General features: G+C 39.7%; 1 protein-coding gene across 5 annotated transcripts in view; it reads left to right on the forward strand.

The window, feature by feature from the left end:
- GPD2 (glycerol-3-phosphate dehydrogenase 2) overlaps positions 1–20,913 on the forward strand; it is a 147,961-nt gene that overhangs the window by 95,574 nt on the left and 31,474 nt on the right. For all 5 annotated transcript variants that reach the window (XR_015255235.1, XM_086718638.1, XM_086718637.1 and 2 more), the window contains exons 7-8: positions 14,343–14,507; positions 15,337–15,481. Coding sequence is in view for 4 of the 5 variants with exons in the window: in XM_086718638.1 (XP_086574764.1) it covers positions 14,343–14,507; positions 15,337–15,481 (310 nt within the window). In the remaining variant the exon portion in view is untranslated. The remainder of the gene's footprint in view (positions 1–14,342; positions 14,508–15,336; positions 15,482–20,913) is intronic.

Here is a 20,913-nt window from a genome sequence, read left to right on the forward strand (position 1 = left end):
CTATGAGCAGTCTTCCAAAAGGGAGTGACTGTCTGCTGTCTTAGTACTCCTCATCTCAGTCCTTATCAGTGGAGGAGGCGGACTGAGCAGGGAAGCAGTGTTCTCAGCGAAGTGATGACCTGTGGAGTCAAGTGCATAACAGCATCTTGGGGATTCTTTAGGAGAAAGCACAGCATGTGTGTGTTTGTGTGTTTGTTGGTGGGGGGGGGGGGTGGTCTATGGCAGACACTAGGCATCCTCCTGAAATGGAGAGACAGAGGCCAGTTCTTGAGGGAAGAGCTAGGCAGAACGTCAGAGCTCTGGCCACGTAAGTTTGAGATGAGAGCAGAGTTCTAGTACAGGTAGGAACCTAGGGGTGCAAAGCAGATATTGTGCAGACTTCTTATGCTTGCTGTGTCTGGCAGGGGACACTATAGCCTGGTAAGCACCAGGGATTCCTTGTCTAAGGGATCCCTGAAGGTAGGTAACAGTTTGTAGGCAGATTCTAATGCTGGAGGGATGAGACTCCTATATTGCCAAGTATGATCAAGACTGACTCAGGATTGACTCAGGGGCTGCGTAAGTCTGAGCCAGGATCTGTCTTTGACAATAGCCACTGACGAGCATTTCCAGGAAGACTTTGAGAATTGCTGGGAATATGGGCAAGAAACCCACCTCACTGAAGTATGGTATTTGACTATTTTTTTCATTATAAAATAAAAGGGAAAACATTAGTAATAGTCTTGATATATCCCAGCCTTGTATTTAAAAGTTGTAAGTAAAGCTAAAAATATATTTTTTCAATGTGACGTGCCATTGTATGATATCTAAATTTATCATTACTATTTTTATATTATACGAGATGACTAGAAGTGTGAGGGTGTGGGTAGTTTTTGTTGGTTGGTTTCATTGGGGTTTTTTGTTTGTTTGTTTTTTTCCATTTGAACCTTGCTGTATCTTACCATTCTGTAGCATTTCAGAGACAAGGAGAAGATTTTTTGACATTCGTTGAGGTCTTTTATGGTGAAACAACTGTTTTAATGGTACTATTTAATATTAAATTATGTAATAGTTTGTCAAAAGTGAGCCTGTAACCTATTTTTGAATCATTCATTTTTTAATTTTCTTACATATTTATTGAGTGCAGATTTGAATAAAACTCCCTAGAATATTAGAAATGTCTTCTCAAGTACAGGGAGGCATTGATTAGCTCTGTAGTCATTTTTTTCCCCCTTGAAGGGGACTTTCTGAACAACTTGGTGTGAAAATGTGGACAACACATGACAGGGTAAAGGAAACTTCACCTGAACCAAATGAACCATACATTTGTTATTGGGAGACTAGCTCAGCATAATGGTGGTGCTGGCAGCAAAAATAAACCAACTTCCCTCACTCCCTTCCTTCTATCCTTTCTTTCTCTTCCTCTTTTAAAAATTTACATTTTTTCCAGCTTTATTGAGGTATAAGTAAGAAAATTATAAGGTATTTAAAGTGTACAGTGTGATGATTTGATATATGTATACATTGTGAAAGGATACTCATTGTATTGAGTTACAAATTTTTAACTTTTTATTCTCAAAATGTGCAAAGGTATACAAAAGGAGAAGAGAATTTTGGATTTAAACGTACTGTCTCCACCTAGAACAATTGTCAACTCATGGGTAATCTTAACCTATTTTTTTTTCCTTTCACCTTCTCTCTCTCTCTCTCTCTTCTTCTCTCTCTCTCTCTCTCTCTCTCTCTCTCTCATATTTTTTCCCTCTAGAGCAGAGGTCAAATCCCTGCCTGCCTCTTATTTTGTGGGCTGAGAATGATTTTTACATTTATAATGGTTAAATTATGTGGCACAAAATTGTATAAAATTTACATTTTAGCATGTTCATTTGTTTGGGTAATGTCCACAACAGAGTTGAGTACGTCAGTAGAGATCATATAGCCTTTACATAAAAAGTGCACCATCCCCAACTTAGAACATTTTAAAGTATAGTTAACTTATAAGGGAATTCTTCTTTTTTTTTAAACTTTTATTTAAAAAAAATAAAAAGCCATTATTACAGCCAACCTAATCAAAGACAATTTTCAGTATCCTCCAGTATATCCATGTTCAAGTTTTATATGAGATGTAGTTTGGCCAGCTAGAAGTTGAAGTATCATTGAAGGACAGAATAATGAAATAAAATGTGTGTGTGTGTGTGTGTGTGTGTGTGTGTGTAAAGGGATTTTTTTTTAACTCAGAAATGTGCATTTTATTTTTTTTTAACTTTTTTAATGCTTATTTATTCTAAAGAAAGAGAGAGAGAGAGACCGAGTGTGAGTGGAGGAGGGACAGAGAGAGAGGGAGACACAGAATCCGAAGCAGGCTCCAGGCTCTGAGCTGTCAGCACAGAGCCCGATGCCGGGCTTAAACTCACGAACTGTGAGATCGTGACCTGAGCTGAAGTTGGACGCTTAACCCACTGAGCCATCCAGGCGCCCCTGAAATGTGCATTTTCAAATGAGATAATAGAATGCAATTATCTAAGTTATTTTTCTATTTATTTATTTATTTATTTATTTATTTATTTATTTATTTATTTATTTTTGTTTAATGTTTATTTATTTTTTAAGACAGAGAGAGAAAGAGCATGAACAGGGAGGGTCAGAGAGAGAGGGAGACACAGAATCTGAAACAGGCTCTGGGCTCCGAGCTGTCAGCACAGAGCCCGATGCGGGGCTCGAACCTACGGACCACGAGATCATGACCTGGGCCGAAGTCGGACGCTCAACCGGCTGAGCCACCCAGGCGCCCCAGTCTAAGTTATTTTTCTAGCCTTTTTAAAAGTATGGGTAGTCATACTGAGTCATTGGCAATTTACAACTCAAGCTATTTTCTCAAAGCAGAATATCTTTTTTCTTACTATGGCTAGTTTATTTTTTCTCCTCCGTGTTTAACTTTACAGAAGAACAAATCTGTTGGCTTTAAAAATATGGCTAGAGCATCTGGCCTAGTATTTGATGATTGTGTTTGCAATATTGACATCATTTCATTGATAACTGCATTGTGCATAAACTTTGTCTTTTCATCTATCTATTCTACTAGCTGTTAGGAGGTAGTTAAGTGGCAGCAAAGCGAGGGCTATGTCAAGCTCATTCTCACAGCCTTTACACCTCAGTCTTCTGCCTCAGCATATGATCGTGATTGTAAAGGTTAAGAGTATCTATTATTTTCATTTCTCTCAGGGTGGTCAGGCTCTGCTAAGTTGATGATTACTAGCCAAACTCACAGGCTATTGAATTATAAATGGATTATTTTAGACAACAAATAGGTTAGCACCTTCCAACATACCAAGTACCAATTGTCCTTGATGCAGGTAAATTGGTGGTGGTGATAGTTGGGGTGGATAGAATTAAGTCCCTGGTCTTCATTTATTGATTCTTATGGGAAACCAAATACCCCTTGTAGATCAGATGAGTCATAATTACTGTTGGAAAAAAAAAAAAAAATCCAGTAGGGCAAACTTACTTGAATAACCAAACTAAGATCAGAATTTTGCTTAGTAAATACCAAGTTCAAGTAGAAGCTGTTGGATATTCTTACTACAGTTTGAAACAATGCCTGTTAGATATATTTGTCAAATGAGTCTGAGGTTTTGTTTTTATAGTTAAAAAGAGTTCAATTCTTACTTGTCTTCCTCTTTTAGAGTTTCAAGCCCCAAATAAAGTTTCTCAGTAAACACTGAATGTGGGTTACTAAGAGATATTCTGAAAACTGAGGAATATTTATGATTTGGATAACAAATAAAAGACTATCTCAAACAAAAGGGAAGGGAAGGTAAATTTAGTAGAAGGGAATGTTTTTTAACAGTAATAGCTTCATTCTTAGAAGGCTTCCCGGTTGACAAATGCTTCCGCTTATGGATTAATTGGATCATTGCAGTTACTCTAGAAGGTCGGCACAGAGCTTGGTGTTAACCTTATTTTGCAGATGAAAAAACAGATTCTGAGGGGCAAAAGGACCAGGCCCAGAATCAAGTCAGTCTGTGGCACGTGGGTCCTGAACGCAGGTATTCTGAGTCTCCAGCCCCCCCCCCCCCCCCCCCCCCCCCCCCCCCCGGGCGCCTAGAATTAGCCTGCTTTTCATGTTAATGTGACAGTACGCATTCTCTTCAATCAGTACATTGGGGTCTGGTCAGACTGATTTGATAACAATTTGATAAGGTGTGGAATCTTCCTGTGATTAGAGAGAGAAATCTGATAAGATACAGGACTCGCCATGCAACAGATAAAGGTTCTCAAAAGGCTGCTTCCAGTTAGAATTCCCCAGCCGGCCCTCAGCACACGGTTGCATGTATTTATTATGTAGCTCACACTCAGAATGGCCCCTGGGGCTGGTTGAACCATTCCAGCCGGTTTGTAAAAAGTTGTGTGCATAAACTCACACACAAATGGGGAGACAGGCACTGAAAGGTGGTTCCGTGTAAGTGAAAGGATTCTTTCACTCACTTTTGCCTGTCCCGTTTCCCATTAAAGGGCTTCTGCTTTGTTACAGAATTAGATTCTCAAGTTTCCAGTTCGTTTCTTTGAAGTTTTATGAGCGCTATGTAGAAAATTGGTAGAGCTGGCAGGAACCTGAGAGATCTCAAAGTTCCATTCTGTGGCTCAAGCGATGAGGAAACTGAGGCAGGGGTTGGGACTTGCCTAGATTTTTAGGCACAGGCCTTGAGCAAGAGGCAGAAATGCTGGGAAGGCTGAAGACATAGCCTGAAAAATGAGGGCCCCAAAATTATTTGTGGCAACCAACGCCACAGATGCCATCCTGTGCCTGCACTGGTCCACCGAAGACTTTTAGTGCTGATTATTGTGTGTCACATCTTGTTCTGCCATCGCCGCAGGCGTCTCTGCCACTGCCACCCCCTAGAAAGGGGTGATGCTGCTGCTGTTTGCCTCCCCCTTCATACTGGATTTCTCATGGTCCCATGCTCTGGGTCACTAGCTCTAGGTTGAAGTCTGTCGAGAGCCTCTGATTGGAGCCAGTTCGGAAGCCTGAGTCTCAGCAGACCTTCTTTCTCTCCTGTGGGAGGTGGAGCCTTGAGCTCCTCTGTGAAACTTACATGGTGGAGAGAAGGGAGTTAGTTGCTGGGAAGCAAAAGCAAACAATATCCACACGATTAGCTGTAATAGTGGCTAATCGGTTAGTGGCTGCTGGAGGAATTAGAACTTGGTTCTTTTGGTTTTTCCCAATTTGTAGCAAGTGTTGATCTCCTTTATAAAGACTGGCAGAGACTCCCTACTTTTAAGAGAAAATGAAGTCAGCTGCATTAAGATTTGGTTATTCTGATATTTTGAAATGCTTATCCTGTCAATGCTGTTTTCCACTGGATTGAAAACCATTTCCCTGTCTTTCTATCCACTGTGGCATACGAAAAAGAATAGTTGTTCCTCAGTGGTAAAAAGTGATGAGAGAGAAAAAGAGCAAACCGTATTCACGAAGTGCAGAGATTAGAGATCAGTTGTTACACATTTCAAGGAAAGTTTGTCACAATGAGCAGTAAACCATTTCGAACTAGAAAGTAAACACAGCGTTTTTGTTTTTATTTTTGAAGTATTTTAGGTTGTAGCCATATCTTCCAATTAAGATATAAAGCCATCTTGACTTTCCAGGAAATTTTTTTTTTAACCTTTTAATAATAGTTAATATTTGTTGAGAGCCATTATGTTGTAACATACATTAGTTATCTTACTTATTCCTCACATTAACCCCATGTCAACCCCATTGCCATTCCCCTTGTGTAGATGACCGAATGGAACCTTAGATAAAGCAACTAGCGTGAGGTCTCATCGTTGGTAGGGAATGGACTTGACCAGAAGCACACGTTCCTATGAAATACACCTTGCAATCTTCTTAGAACATAGGAGAGACAAGAAGATGTGTGTGGAGTGCTATTCTTGGTGATATCTTAGGAAAACGGCAGAGGAAAGAGAAAGGAAATATGGTTGAGTATTGAAGGGCCTTTTTGGAACTTGTGACTTTTCCAAGTTAGACTGAAAATTTGCTCTTGTGTCGCAGAACCCTGGAGCGGCCGGACCAATCTGTTTTAATTTCTGCTCCCCACAGTGATCCTGAGCTCCATGCCTGGCACATAGTAGGTGTTTGTGAAACATTGGTAAGAGAAATAAGTCTCAAGCATCCTCAGGACAGTTATTTTGGGTTAATAACTCCCAGACCATAGGGCTCAGGAAATGAAGGCCCTCACCGTCAAAGCTAGATATGCTAAGATAGTGAATCAGTGGCTTTGGTGCATTTCACAAACAACCGAGGAAGATTACCTCTGGTTTTAGGCCACGTATTGTAAGGTCTATAAAAGCCTCTCTATAGTGTGTCTGGCTGACTGACTTTACAACTTCATTTCAATTAATTTTTGTCTCATTACTTCTTTTCTCTTTTTCTCCCTTCAAAGTACAAAAGCCTGTTTCTGGCTTGTCCTAGAGAGAGAATTAATTGCCCTGGGGAGGCACCCAAGGGGAGGGGTCTTCACTGTAAATTGGATGTATAGCGCATTTTTGCACATATATGGATAATGCACACCCAGAGCATTCCGTTTGCAGTTACATGTGGTTATATTTTTGTTCAACTCTAGCTAGATTCCCAAGTGTCTGAAAAGTAGAAAACTTACTCTTCATTAGGTTCCTTTAAAACTTTTTTCAAGAAAGGAAAGTCCTGAAGGTATAGAAACTTTACATACTTCAATATGTCACGTTAAGGCACTTCACAATGTTTCGTTTACAGGAGGCCAAAGACCACAGATCCACGCTGATTGCTAATTATTCAGATTGTAAATAGCTTGTTCAAGAACTTAGGGTGAGACAAAAGAAACAGGAAGGAACAAAAGGCCCACAATAATGAAAAGGATATTGTGAAGAGAAAGGCTGGGTAGAATTATGATGCAGGTCACATCCTGTGCCTGTATTTAATTGTACCTTTGTATTTAATAATAAAAATGATTACATGCTCCGTGCTAACAGGTGTCCCTTCCGGAGAACGGTAGTGTGGATAAGTGACAGCAAATTACTCCAATTCATAAACTTTGAATATGATGCTTTTATTTTGAGTTTTTCCGGTCTATACTAGAAGACATTTTCTGCAGAAGTATACATCAAACCAAGATGATTTTAACACTTAATTCCTAATAAGTATGTGTAAAATATAGATGAATACTTTGAAGTACGCATGAGAAAAAAAGTTACTTTACAGGCCCTATTTAATGAAACGGGGTTGTGCTAATGCCACGTCACATTTCTGATAGTTTATGCTTCATATAAGCTTTGGATATAATTGCAAATTAGCAGTGATTAAAGTTTATAGTTGGTGGTCTTGCTGTTAGGGCTTAATTGCCTTGTCTGCATGTTCTCTACTTCTTGTTAATCTGGGCTGCCTCTCCTGACTGCCCTGCCTAAAATATAACTCCTGCACCAAGGATTTGCTCTCCCTGCCCCAGATTTTTCCCTCCATTGCCATTGTTGTGATTTCTAATCATCTTATCAGTTGATTTTAGTTGATTTCATCCATCTTCCCATTACAGCGTGGTTCCATAATGCAAAAGACTAGGGTAATCCTATTCTCCCTACTCAGTGGACCCCTAAGCCTAGAATCGTGTCTGGCTCACAGTATGTACTCAGTAGTTGTTAAAGGGATCTGCCACCTGCTGTCCTAATCATACATCAAACCCTCGTTTGCTTTAACTTTACCACTGGCCTTCTCCTTTTGCTTGTGTTTTCACCAGAGATCTTGTGATAGAAGACATCCTGTTTCCACTGTCTGCTGGGCAGCTAGGTAGAGAGACAGTAGTTCCTTGGTTTAGTGGAGACCACAGCTATGGAGGGTAGAGTTGAGTGGTCAGCAGCTGTTCCTAGAATCTCTTAGTCTTGAGCACATTTCCTTTATTTGAGCAGTCTCTGACCTGTGATTTCTGTAATCATGTACATTTACTCATTTATTCACTCAGCGCATTTTTGAATATCTACCAGGCAGCAAATGCTGTGGTAGGTACTAGGAAAGCAAAATGGAATAAGGTGCACTCTGTTCTTTTAGGAACATGTTATTAGAACCAAGGTTCTCTAGACCTGAAACGGTGCCTCTTTAGGGGTCTGTTGGAGACCTGATTTCTAGCACAGTTTCTGACACATTAAAAGCATTAGTACATATTTGCTCAATAAATGAGTGAGCGTTGAATACAAATATTTAGAAAATAGTTTGTGGTGTAAAAAGTGTAGGTTCAAAGTGTGACGGAAGCAGAGAGTAGAGAAGGCTATTGGGCCTGAGAGGAGTCAGGGAAGGTTTCATGAAGAAAAGATGAAAGTTGAATAGGCTACCAGGTAGGATAGGATGTCTCATGGAGTAGGGACAACATAAGCAAAAAGAACAGCAGAGGCGTTTGAAAATGGCACTAGAGTCAGCCCAGAGATTTAGAGTCCGTGTGAGGAGGTCATGGGCTTTGAGGCTCTTGGAACCATTAATTCCCTTATTCAGGTACCTCTTGCTCTAACTAGCTCTGTGGCACAGCCTAATCATCTTACTCCCATTTATTTTATACCATTTCTATGGGAAAATGAGTTGTGTTCAAAAATCACCATCTTAGAAGGCAGTTTTGAAGATAGAACCTATTTTTAATCAGGATTAATTTTATTAGAAAATTGCCTACACTGCCTGTATAAATTCTCTATTGCCACAATTCCACATAACAAACAACCATAAACCCCCAAGAGTATAAAAACAGTTAGGATTTATTGTTCATGCACTGGGGTGGTCCTCTAGGTGGTTCTTCTGATCTTGTCTGGGGTTGGCTCAGGGATTCTTCTGGTTTCCCCAGAATTTGCACCCCTAGAGGTGTTGACTGCCAACCGATGCAGAATGGCCTTGGCTGAGATGACTGGGGGCAACTTGCCACATGCCTCTCATCGCCCTCCTGGTACCAGCAGCCTAGCCTGGGTGCGTCTTTTGGCTTTGTAGAGCCTCCTTTTTAAAAGCACATCGATTAGTATCCCATTGACCCAAACAATTTCACGTGGCTGAGTCCAGGGTTAGAGTGGGAGAGGACACTGAAGATTCATAGCAAGGGGTTACAGGGAGGTATGAGGAATTTTTTGCAATATACTGCATAGCCCACAAAAGCCATTCGAATCAAGATTTTACTGTAATTCTAGAACTAATGGAAGAATATAATTTCCAGTTTTATTTTTCTGATTTCCTTTATAAAGTACTTGCCGTTTGGTCTTCATTCATGCCCTTTCTCCTCTTCGACATGCTGGGCCAAAGTGAGAGAGGCCAGAAATGAGGATTAGGTTGAAGTGAAGTCTTGAAAGGGGTAGGTAGCTATTGAGGACTAGCCATTACATGCACTGTATAATTTCAGAGGTGTTACCCAGCTCCTCTCCTTGTCTAGGACCCTGAAGCCCTGAGGAGTCCCCCTAAACATATGACCCTGTCCTTACAAGTCCAGAGCCATTCTCCACCATATGTGGTAAGGTGCATCCTCCCTTAGCTGTTTCACGAGCCTCCCTGATCCCTGCCATGCCCCACACAAATAATCACTTTTATAAATAATGTACTATTGGAAATTGCATTGTTGCCACAATTGACTGTCAAAAGTATGTTCTCATGTTGAGTTTTCCTTTTCAATTTTATTCATCATATGAACTTAAGCCAGATTTTGTAATCCCCTCACACACACCCACCCACACGTGCACGCACACACACACACACACACACACACACACACACACACCCCGTTTCTACTCTGCTTCTGCCTGCACTCTTCCCATCAGAAAGGGAAATTTTAAGTATAATCATTATATTAAATCAGCTCAAGTTTAGTAGGTTAGCCTTTGAATTGTCTTTAGCAGACTGCTAAGGAGAAGGTGCCCAAGAGGTCATTGTGACACCGTCAGTCTGAGAGAATGAATCAGGCCCTGTGGATTTTGTTAGGAATGGGATTTGAGCTTTAAGGAAGTGTTCTTTCTTTCAAGCATCCTTTCTCCCCCTGCCAGAAGTAGTCATACGATTGCCCAAGACCCAGATCAGGCATAGGGAGATGGAAGGAAATATTCTCAACATTTCAACAGTGGCAGGTTTTATTGATGTTGAAGTCATGGACAGGTGTTATTTTAGTCAAGAGCTTTTTTTTTTTTTTTTTTTTTCCCTAAAGGCTAGACTTTCTATACAGATTTCTGGGTCCATAGTTAGGTCTGTGCATTGTAAACGGCCATTTTAAACAGACGCTGTATTAAAAGAAGATTATATGTAGAATTTCAGGACATCATAGAATTTTAGATCTGAACAACCAGGAAAATGCCAGGAAATTTGTTACCTAGGGTTTTTGCGTATTTATTCATTCTTCACATCCTTTACACATTCAGGGATTATATCTTTTTTTTTTTTTTTTTTCCCAGCTATTTTGCATGTTCACTTAGTTGCTAAAGTCTGAAGCCCTCTGAGGAGAGCGATGTTGCTAGTCTCCAAAATATTTACGTTTGAGGTCTATCTTTTCCATGATCACATTCTAAAACACTTTTCACGTAAAATACCTCTCACTATCCCGTATGCAGGGCCATGGAGAATTAAGGCAAAATCATTCTCTGCCGCCACTGACCTTCATTCTTTGGGGTAGGTTGATTTAATATTGTGTTTTTCTAAACAAGGGAAAACAGTTACACCTTCTACCTCTTAGGAGCTTCCTCTCATATGAGTTGTAAGTTCAGTATGTGCACATATGTGAGATTTCAAGCGCAAAAGGAGAATAGAGTAGGAAACAGATTTTCACAGTCCCCGTCTGGGCCCTTGCGTCAGTGCCAACGTAAAGCTATTCACTGATCCGTGAGTAGTATCATGTTGCCTGGCTCTCAGGAAGCGGATTGGAAAATCCAAGCTTAATAAGCAGATCAATGGGGTGGGGGAGTTGAGATGATTGTATCACATTCCAGTGACATGCAGTATTGTCAAAAACGTTGTCTCCAGACACAAAATTACAGGAGGCATATAGATACCTTTCAAAATGTCAGCAAAGGGGGTTGGAGGGGGAATTTAGTTAAGAATAGTGGAAATTTACCATTTCTTCCAGGAAGCATACACTGAGAGCATCTGGGTATCTCAGGATAAAGGGTGAATTGAATGTGCGTTGGGGAGGAGAGCTACCAGGAATCCAAGGAGGTACATGAATTAACTGAATGTCTGCAGAGAAGGGAACTTCTGGGTGGAGATGTGAGCTCCCGGGGCCCGGAGGGAAGTCCAACTGCTGACTCCTCGGTTTTTAAGAACTTACAGTAGCTGTGTTTGCACTCCCCTGCAGAGCCAGGGGAAATATGTGGGGTCAGTCTTAAGGGAATCATTCATCACCATTTCTCCTCCTGTCACACTTATTCAACTTAAATATAAGGACTAGTTTGGGTTGAAGTTCAGATTTTCCACATTCCTGGGGTTTATCTGCTCTCAAATTTCTTGCCACCAACTTATTGATGTCTGAAGTTTCTTTAACACGAGACAAAAACAATCCATTGTTAGATACACAACTATAACTCTCTAAAGAATATTTATATATATATATATATATATATAAAGACTATTTTCTTTATTTTTAAAGACTATTTATATAAATCTATGAGACTGTAAATCTAAGGCTATAAATTAACCTGTTTATTTAACTCACAGAATGGAATTTGGCTAAACTTAATACTTACTGGATACCTGTTCTGTGCTTGGCACTAATGAGGGGGAAAAAAAAGAAAAAAAGATGAATGAGAAAGGCTTTCTTCCTTGCCGTGAGTGGGATGAAGAGGTGGGAAATTGTCTGGTGACTACAGTGGGAAGTGAGCTCTGGGAGAAGAGCGACCACCCTGTGTCTCTTCACCAGTGTGTTCTCTGCATTTATGTCAGTCCCTGACTCATAATCAAGGCTTATTATTTCTTTAAGTTGATGGATACATGGCTGAACATAATATCATAAGGGCTACTAAAAATGTATATACAAGATGTGATATTGACTCAGAATAAGGGATGAACAACTTTGCCTTGGAGGGACTCAGATATGGTGAGACTTCAAGGGGATATTTGAACCAGGTCACAAGGGATGAAGAGGAGTTTTCCAGAGCTTCCAGAATAGAATTTCAGCCAGAAGAATTAGCGTGGACAAACGTAAGAAGGTGTTAAATGGCATGAATGTTGAGGGAGTTGCAAAAATGTAACAATCCTAAGTAGTAAGTATAATGGGAGTGGAAGAATTATGGCAGGTGAGGATCATCGCAGGAAGGGCCGTCCTTCATAAGTAAGTGCCATGCTGATTTGGGGCAGGGGCTATTGGGTAGCAGGGTAGATGGGCATGGGAGATAAGGACCAAAGAAGCTTCTTTCCTCCTCACACTTTGAACGGACGATCTTGTTTACCTTAAAAGTCTCAGGATTTGGAAATTAATTGAGGCATTTCTTAGTATAGAAGCAACAGAGCTTGATCAAGTATACCAATGCTGTTCCAGTGAGACTTTATATTTTGATAAGGTATTAAAAGAGAGATTTTGTGTGTTCAAAGCTTAGAGTTTTGTTACTGGATGATTGTGTAATAGATACACTGCTTTATGAAGTAATCTGTCAGTTAACAAATGGGTTTTCTGCCTGGTCCCTTTCAATAGTGACTTCTGTGTAGGATTTAAGAGAGTTAATATACACATGGCTTTCCAGAGACTTGTCCAGTGTGTAAATCAAGGCATACCTGGTGGGGTGTGAGGCTTGCTACCTTACAAACAGGGCTTGGATTTCTTGTACTGCCCATAGGGTGTTTCACCGTTAGGTACATAAATCTCCCAGAAGGATTGGATAGGATGGGTACTCTCTTTAATTTAGAGAGAAGATCTATAATGGAATTCTCAGTGTCTTTGGTCTGTTTGCATGCGTCTAACTTGGTGGAACATATTCCAATTTTAAATGAGCCCTACATTAATAGAAGTTGGTTTCTTAGACTTAACTTTAAATGTGTCTGCTATTTTAATAGCAACTTTAGAGTCAAACTGAGTTGAAATTGATACAAATGCTACCAGTCTTTCTTCCCACGGAATTCAGCTCCCGCTGCTGTTGTTTTCCTTTCTTCCTCTACTTTCATTTTTTAATTTTGGGATGAAATAGCCCCTTATTCTGCATGTTGAAGTTTAATGTATGTTCTCTACTGATAGAGGACTTAATGGAGAGGGAAAGGCTCTTGGCTGATTGTATTAGTTCAGCAGTTTTAGAATAAGATGTTTGTGGGGAGGGGTGGCAGAATCTTCAGTCATTGATTCTCTCTTTATAACTTTGCCCTTTTAGCTGGAACAGATTACCTGTGCAGGGCTTCTGGCCCTGCACAGGCGGAATCACAAGGAAGAAACTTTACATAAACCATTTATACTAAATGTTTGGTATGCTGGCAACATAAATCAACAACAATATCCATTACAAATTCATCCCTTTATCAGTATTATCTTGATAGAACTGATCCCAGTGTGTGGGAATTTGAACCCTGATTCAATACATCTAGCCCTGAGTAATTAATTATTCAGGGCACAGAGAACCTGGCCCCTGCAATGTAGAGTAATTCTTCCTGGTCAGCGTGAACTCCACTGGCAATAATAAATAGAAAACGTCTCTAGTGATGCCAGTATTTTAAAGTGATTAATCATCTTCCCCACCCCCCCCCACCTCCCTCTTAGTTTTCTTTAACTAGGATTTTTCAGCAATAAATCTTTAACAATACAGGTAGGAATTGTTCTGTAATTAAATTTTGCCCTGCTTAATTTCTTACCTTTTATGTGTGATTAAAAAAAAAAATGTTACATTTTAAGGAGCTCTGATCAAGAGTCAAACCAAGAAAAATCCTTTTATGGAATGCATTGAGATGCTCTATGGGGGATTAAGCTCTTGATTTTGAATATTAGATAGAGCACATACTCATAAAAATTGTTAATCAACACCAGTTGGGGTGTCAAATATTCTGAGGTTTTGAATTGCTTCACTTTCGTGCATACGGGTTGTCTGTATTAGGAAAAGTCTGACATGTACATATGTTCCCGAGCTGCGAGAATAATTACTTACTTCTTAACTTTCAGCTAATTGATGTGAGCTCCGTACGAAAGGGGTATTTTTTGCCCTTTCGGCGGTATACAAAAGTGCACTTGGTGAAATGGCAGGTAAATGCCTGGCCGAGAACGACCATGTATTTTTAAATCATGCCCTATAGAGCTGACCAGCCATCATGTAGATTCTGGGTGACAGGGACAGATGTGACATATCTGTTGTGACACACTTCTGTTCCACCAGTCTGTGGCTCGAGGTGACTCCTGTCCCTCCTCTGATGCTTTCCCCTGCTGCAGGACAACACAACGATGCACGGATGAACCTTGCCATTGCCCTCACTGCTGCCAGGTACGGGGCTGCCACAGCCAATTACATGGAGGTCGTGAGCTTGCTCAAGAAGACAGACCCCCACACGGGGAAAGAGCGAGTGAGCGGTGCACGGTGTAAGGACGTGCTCACAGGTACGCCGAGGCCCTAGCGGGAAGGTCTTTCTTAGCATCTTGCCTCGCCGATGTAATGGCTGAATCATAATTTTTCTGTCACTTCTCTTTTATTTAAGCCAGATTTCAGAGTCATATTAATTACATTCCTTACTGTCAACAATGACTGGTTTAACATGAAAATTTTCCCTTGTGGTACTTGGCAATTTTTCCCCTTTGTGCTAAATAACAATAATGATAATGATAATAATAAATGCCCACAAAATTCCCACAGCTAGGAAGGTATTCCGTTTTCTGGACAAAAACATGTTATTAATAAAATTAAATAAGCGTGCCAAGTTTCAAAGTAAGTGACACAGGCAGTGCATTTATACATCGTTAGAGTCAATCACTTTACCTTTGGTTGGATTTTCCATTCTTGTCCTGGTTCTGTGGCCACGTAGGCAGAGCTTCACAATCACCTCGTTTCCTTGAACAAAACCAACACTGAGACCTATGTTGTCTCACGGCAGCGCTGTTGAAACATTTGAGTTTTAGGGAGAAAGCGGATTATTTACTCACCCGGCTTTCTTCACGTTTGGCGCTCAGATGCCGGGCACTTCGCAAAATAGACTGAGAACCGAGATGACGAAGCGGCACGTTCTTTCTTCGATTTGGACTTGTGTTGGGTAGACCGACTCGGATGCAAGCCCTTTGTGTGGCTTTTCAGTAACTCTGGCTGCTCGTGTCCCTTCGTGTGGTGCACAGTGTACTTCGCCATAGGTTAAGTTTATAGGTAAATTAATAACCCAAAGCATCGGTGAGCAGGGAAACAAATGGGGTGTGTGATTGATGCTGCTTTCTTTCACAGGGCAGGAATTTGATGTGAGAGCCAAATGCGTTATCAATGCTACGGGACCTTTCACAGACACCGTGCGCAAAATGGATGATAAGAACGCCGCAGCTATCTGCCAGCCGAGCGCTGGTGTCCACATTGTGATGCCTGGTTATTACAGGTAACTGTGTGCCAACTCGGCACCCTTGCAAGGGGGACAGGAAATCGGCTGCATTTATTCTTTCAGCACACATTTTTTTTTTTTTTAAAGCTTCTTCATTTATTTTTGAGAGAGAGAGAATGAGAGTGAGAGAGCGAGAGCACGAGCTGGGAAGGGGCAGAGAGAGAGAGGGAGACACAGAATCCGAAGCAGGCTCCAGGCTCCAAGCTGCCAGCACAGAGCCCGATGCGGGGCTCGAACCCACAAACCGTGAGATCGTGACCTGAGCTGAATTCCAAAGCTTAACCAACAGAGCCACCCAGGTGCCCCTCAGCCCACTTTTCTTACTGGATGGTCTAGCTTCCTGTTCAAAATGAGGAGAAATAAGCAAAGGAACTCTTCCAAAACACAAAATACAATCCAGACTTGGGAATTTCTTAGCTTTTACGTCAATACTCACTTCTAGGGGTTAATGATTTGGGATCTATTGTACTTTCTTCAGTGTACTCACCTTCAGAAAATACGCCTTAGTATTTTTGAATGTTAATTAAAATATTAAGGGTAAATTTTGTAAAAAAAAAAAAAAAATTCCATGACGGGCATATTTTAATTAAAACACTAAAAAAATAATTTTATAAATACTCAAATTGGCTTATGGAGAATCTGAACATGAGGACCTCTCGTGTACTCTTATGTTCATGACTTTTGAAATGCGTTGTGAAAACTGTCACAGCAAGTCAAATTGGATGTGATTTCTGATCTCTCATAATTGTCAGTGGAGAGATGGGTAGGGAGAGAGATGAAACAAAGATACCTATTCACTGAAATTCATTGAACTTGACTGATGGGCACATTGCACTATTCTATTATATTTTTGAAATTTTTAACAAATTAAAAAAGAAACATTTAGAGGGTTTTAGTTAAGAAATTAATTATAATTGGATCTCATGGACATTTCAAGACTTCTGTGGAAAAAAATCAGGTAACCATGACGAGAGTGTGGAACATGTGTACCATTTTTATCTCCATATGTGGTAAATCCAGTAGGCAAACTAGTAATTTTGTATGGAGTAATGATCTATGCTCCTGGTATTCACTATGATATTATCTATAGTTGAGAAATATTAGAAACTCCTTAAGTGCTAACCTTAATAGAGTGGATAAGTTAATTGTGGCATATCTGCACAAGGCAATATTATATAGTCATTAAAAATTGTAATTATAAATAACTTTAATGTTTTAGGAAAACATTAACAATACTCTGTTAGTTTAGAATGAAGGATGTAAGATTAAATGTGTAATGTGATCTCAACACTGCGTAAATATAGAAAAAAGACTACAAGGAAATACATCAAATACTAACGGTGATTATCTCTAGGTAATACGATTATGGGTAACAGTTAAAGGTGGTAATTTCTAGGTAACGTGGTTAGGATGAGAGTTATCTCTTCCATGTTTTAATACATTTCTGTAAAGTTATATCAGTCTTTTAATATTTGATTAAATGAATGAACAGAATCTGTATTTTGTTTAATATCTACATTCTCCTGGGATGCTATCCTGCTATGTTATGTGATGCTGCTGTTTCATCAGTTTTTCAATAACCAAATCTTCCCAAAAAGACTCCAGGATACACCTAATTTGTACCAAATTCACTTCCCCCAAGAAAAATATTACACTTCTATTAAAAAAAAATGAAAGTCCATTTTTTATCCACCAACTTCCAAGATTTCTGTCTCATTTTTAAATGTCTATGTGTGATAAGTAGACCATCATTAGTATTTTAATTGAGGACTAAAGAAACCAAGGTGTTTCAGTCTTGGTAATAAAACTTTATGTAGCAGTACTTAATAGAGTTTTAAAATCTGGAACCGGAGTTTTGTTAAATGAAAAGGAGAGAAGTAAATACATGTAAATATTCAAATGTTTCTTGTATATAGAGAAGTTTTCAACAATAGTTTCATTCATAATCATACGCATCTATTTTGTATTAGATTAAAAATATGCGAAGACAGCTAGTTTATAAGGGTTTGTTTGGAGGGGTTTTTTTCTTTAATATCTTTTAGGCTATGGATATAAGACCTATGCTACAGACACACACATTTGCATATTTGTTTAGATCTTAGTAGATTCAATATATCCTCATGTGTTATTATGTTTCATGTTTTCTTCACTATTGTCCTGTGATGTCAGAGGATTCATTATTCCCTAATTTAATTCTGCCACTTAATACATATCATTTGGGGCAGGCCATTTGAATTTTGTCAACCTTAGTTTGCCCATCATTAAAATGGGGAGACAGGGGGGTAAATTAAGGTGATACCTTGATGTAGTACTTGATGTTCACCACTTTACTCTTACAGACTGTTTGGCCTTGGCAAGCTACTTCTTTCAGCTTCTGGTTCCTTATCTCAAGGTAGTCCCTGATTTGTATACATTTTGACAATGATCCTGCGATCCTTTGTATCTATTTTGTTGACTGCTCTTCATGCAGTGTCTAATAGTGACCAGTAAATGTTTCCTGAATGAATCCTACTAACTTTTTTGTGTTAACTTGACCAAATAGAGATTGTTGCTTTTTTTAAAGTTAAAATTCAGTGTAACACCTATAAGGGATATTTTTGATATAGAAAAGTGAAACTATGAAAACAAAACATGATTCTTCATTTTATTGCTCTGATAACCCATGTATATAAAAATAAATGCGTTCAAGTAATTGCTGTAGAAAATAGAAGGACACAAAAGGAAAAGTGAGAGCCTCTCTCTTCTTCCTCATGCCCCCCTGCCTTATTCCCCATTTCAGTTGTTCTCTGGTAATCAGTAACACTTCCTAGGATTCCTTCTGTAAAACCGTGTGTTCGTACTTGCACAAACGTCTATCCTTTTAAACATTTTACATGAAAGAGGTAATGCTACACCATATAGTTCTGTACTAAACTTTATAATACGCTAATAGCAGATAGGTGCTTTTAAAGAAATATAAATATATGTCACCTGGATGTAATATTTTCAAAACAGGATGCCTTTCTTAATCCCCAGAATTTGTCGTTAGCTTCAGGGCACCTCCCCATAAAGCGTGAAAGTGTGAGTTACAGCTGGGCCTGCTTCAGATGCAGTAAGTGATCTCATGCCACTTTGGGAGGAATTAATGTCCCCATTTTTAGCACCTTGAACTATAACCGCTATACCTCCTGTCAGAAACCTTCCGGGAGTGGTTTGCAGCCCAATTCCTGCTCAGGGTCTGCCGCAGATGAGCTCCTTAGTTTTGGATACTGGCCTGGATTAAGGGTTTATTCCCTTCTAGCCCTGACCTTCAGGCATCCCAGAGGGCTGGTTTTGCTCTCCATATCAATTCACTTTCTTGGGTGGGGCTGGGAGATGTCAGACTGAAATGGCTGCCTGGGCTCATCAGTCAGTCACACTCAGTTATAGCTCGAGGGTTCCACTTGGCCCTCAGGGATGAGTCAGACCTCCTGGGGCTGCCCCATACACTGGGTGGTGGCACCTTAAGGTCTAACATTTCCACTAGAACCTGATCAGTTTAGATATGTAGTGAGTCCTGTAGCCACTGATTTGTTGAATGTAGGCTGCTAAATGTAAGGCAAGGACCATGTGTATGTTGTGTTGGGCTGTTTTGGGAGTATCTTTATGGCATTTGTTAACCTTGTTATGGCCCTCAAAGACATGTGCCATGGTAGCAGACTTTTTTGTTTGCATTATTTCAGTTTCCAAAAACCCAGAACACAGAAATCATTTAATTTTAAAGGTGCTGTTTAGTTTACATGAAGAACAAACCTGAAATTTCCATCAGAGTTGCGGTGAGATGCTCTTTTTAAAGCAGCCACAATGCACGATGACTTTACACACATGAAAATAATCATCTCCTCCTTCTACCTGTAGGTGTTTTTTTACCCCTGACAAGAAGTCAGGTTTCTGGGGGGTGTTGTTGTGGTGGGGGTGGTTGTTGTTGTTTCTGTATTGCTGTGTGCGTACTGTTAGCTCTAACACTGGTTGCTAAGTAGTTAACAATAAATTGATTTCAGTTGAAATAAGGGTACTTGAGGAAGGAAGGATGGTCCCGTATAGACCATCACCACAGGTGCTCTCCATTTTCAAACTTTAGTGTGACCTTGCAGAATTAATCCTTCATAAGAAAACAAACGTTTCCCTAAGGGAGAGTATGAATTAGGTAATTTAGAACTGATGAAAGGTATTTCCAAGTGGATTCTTAAATTTTTATACCATTCATTACTAGCTTTGTCTTCCCTCTGTGCTTGTTAATTTTATGTTTGACACATATGTCTTCACTTAAGCAGTTGATTCTCTACAGGATCCAGTTATGCGTGTGTTGGTAACCATCACCTTCACCCTTTAAACTGCTTTTATTGCATTGGAAGGTTTTAAAGGATTCAGTAGTTGTGCTTTCCTAATAGCATTTCATGTCTAGGTTGTTGAATATAATAATTTTATGCAAAATTTTGTCGGGTTTATTGAGTTACTTAAGTACCTCATATGATATCTGCTCTATAAAATGATCATGCATAAAATATACCAACATATAATTTGTTCCTTAAATGTTAGGAGATGCAGTTTATTCTTTTGTTTCAACATGGTACTATTTATCAGATTGAAAGCTTGAACTCTGAATGAGTTAATTCCCAGCCCCAAAGTGACTGATTTAATGTAAGGGCATATTAACCCAGGATCAAATCAGTTGCTTACAAACTACGTAATTAACTAGTGTCTTTTAAGATTTTTTTTAAAGAGAGTCTTAGGAGAAACACAAAGAAAAAAATATAAAATATTCGATACTTACAGTTTTCAATATATAAAAATGAAAGTAAAATTACTTCCTTCAACCCTGAATGAAGATGAAATCTTAGCTGAAGGTTTAAATGATTGACCCACTTCTGTGATGCATTTTGCGTATGTTAAGTAGGACTGTGGCCCACTCTCTCCGTGTCTCTCAAGGATCCTGTAGACAGTGGTTCTTTCTACAAAGGCTCTGTAGAAATGGCAGCACTTCCGGTACTCAGTCACGGCTCAGTCAGTTAAGCATCTGACTTCAGCTTAGGTCACGACCCCACGGTTGGTGAGTTCGAGCCCCATGTCGGGCCTGTGCTGACAGCTCAGAGCCTGGAGCCTGCTTTGGATTCTGTGTCTCCCCCTCTCTCTGCCCCTCCCCTGCGTGCTTGCTCTCTCTCCCTCACAAATAATAAACATTAAAAAAAAAAAAAAAAGAAATGGCAGCATTTCATGGGACTCATGGGTCTTTGCAACAAAAGCCTTACACTCTTTGTGGTTTACATAAAGAAGATGCATATGCTAAGCTGACTATAGATTTCTTTTTTTTTTTTTCAAGTAATTTTGCAGCTCTTTTTTTTTTTTTTTGAACAAGTTGTATGCCCAACATGAGGTTTAACTAAAGACCCCAAGATCAAGAGTCACGTGCT

This window comes from Puma concolor, chromosome C1 (assembly GCF_028749965.1).
Source record: "Puma concolor isolate L17-30 chromosome C1, mPumCon1.1.hap2, whole genome shotgun sequence".
Lineage (NCBI taxonomy): Eukaryota > Metazoa > Chordata > Mammalia > Carnivora > Felidae > Puma > Puma concolor.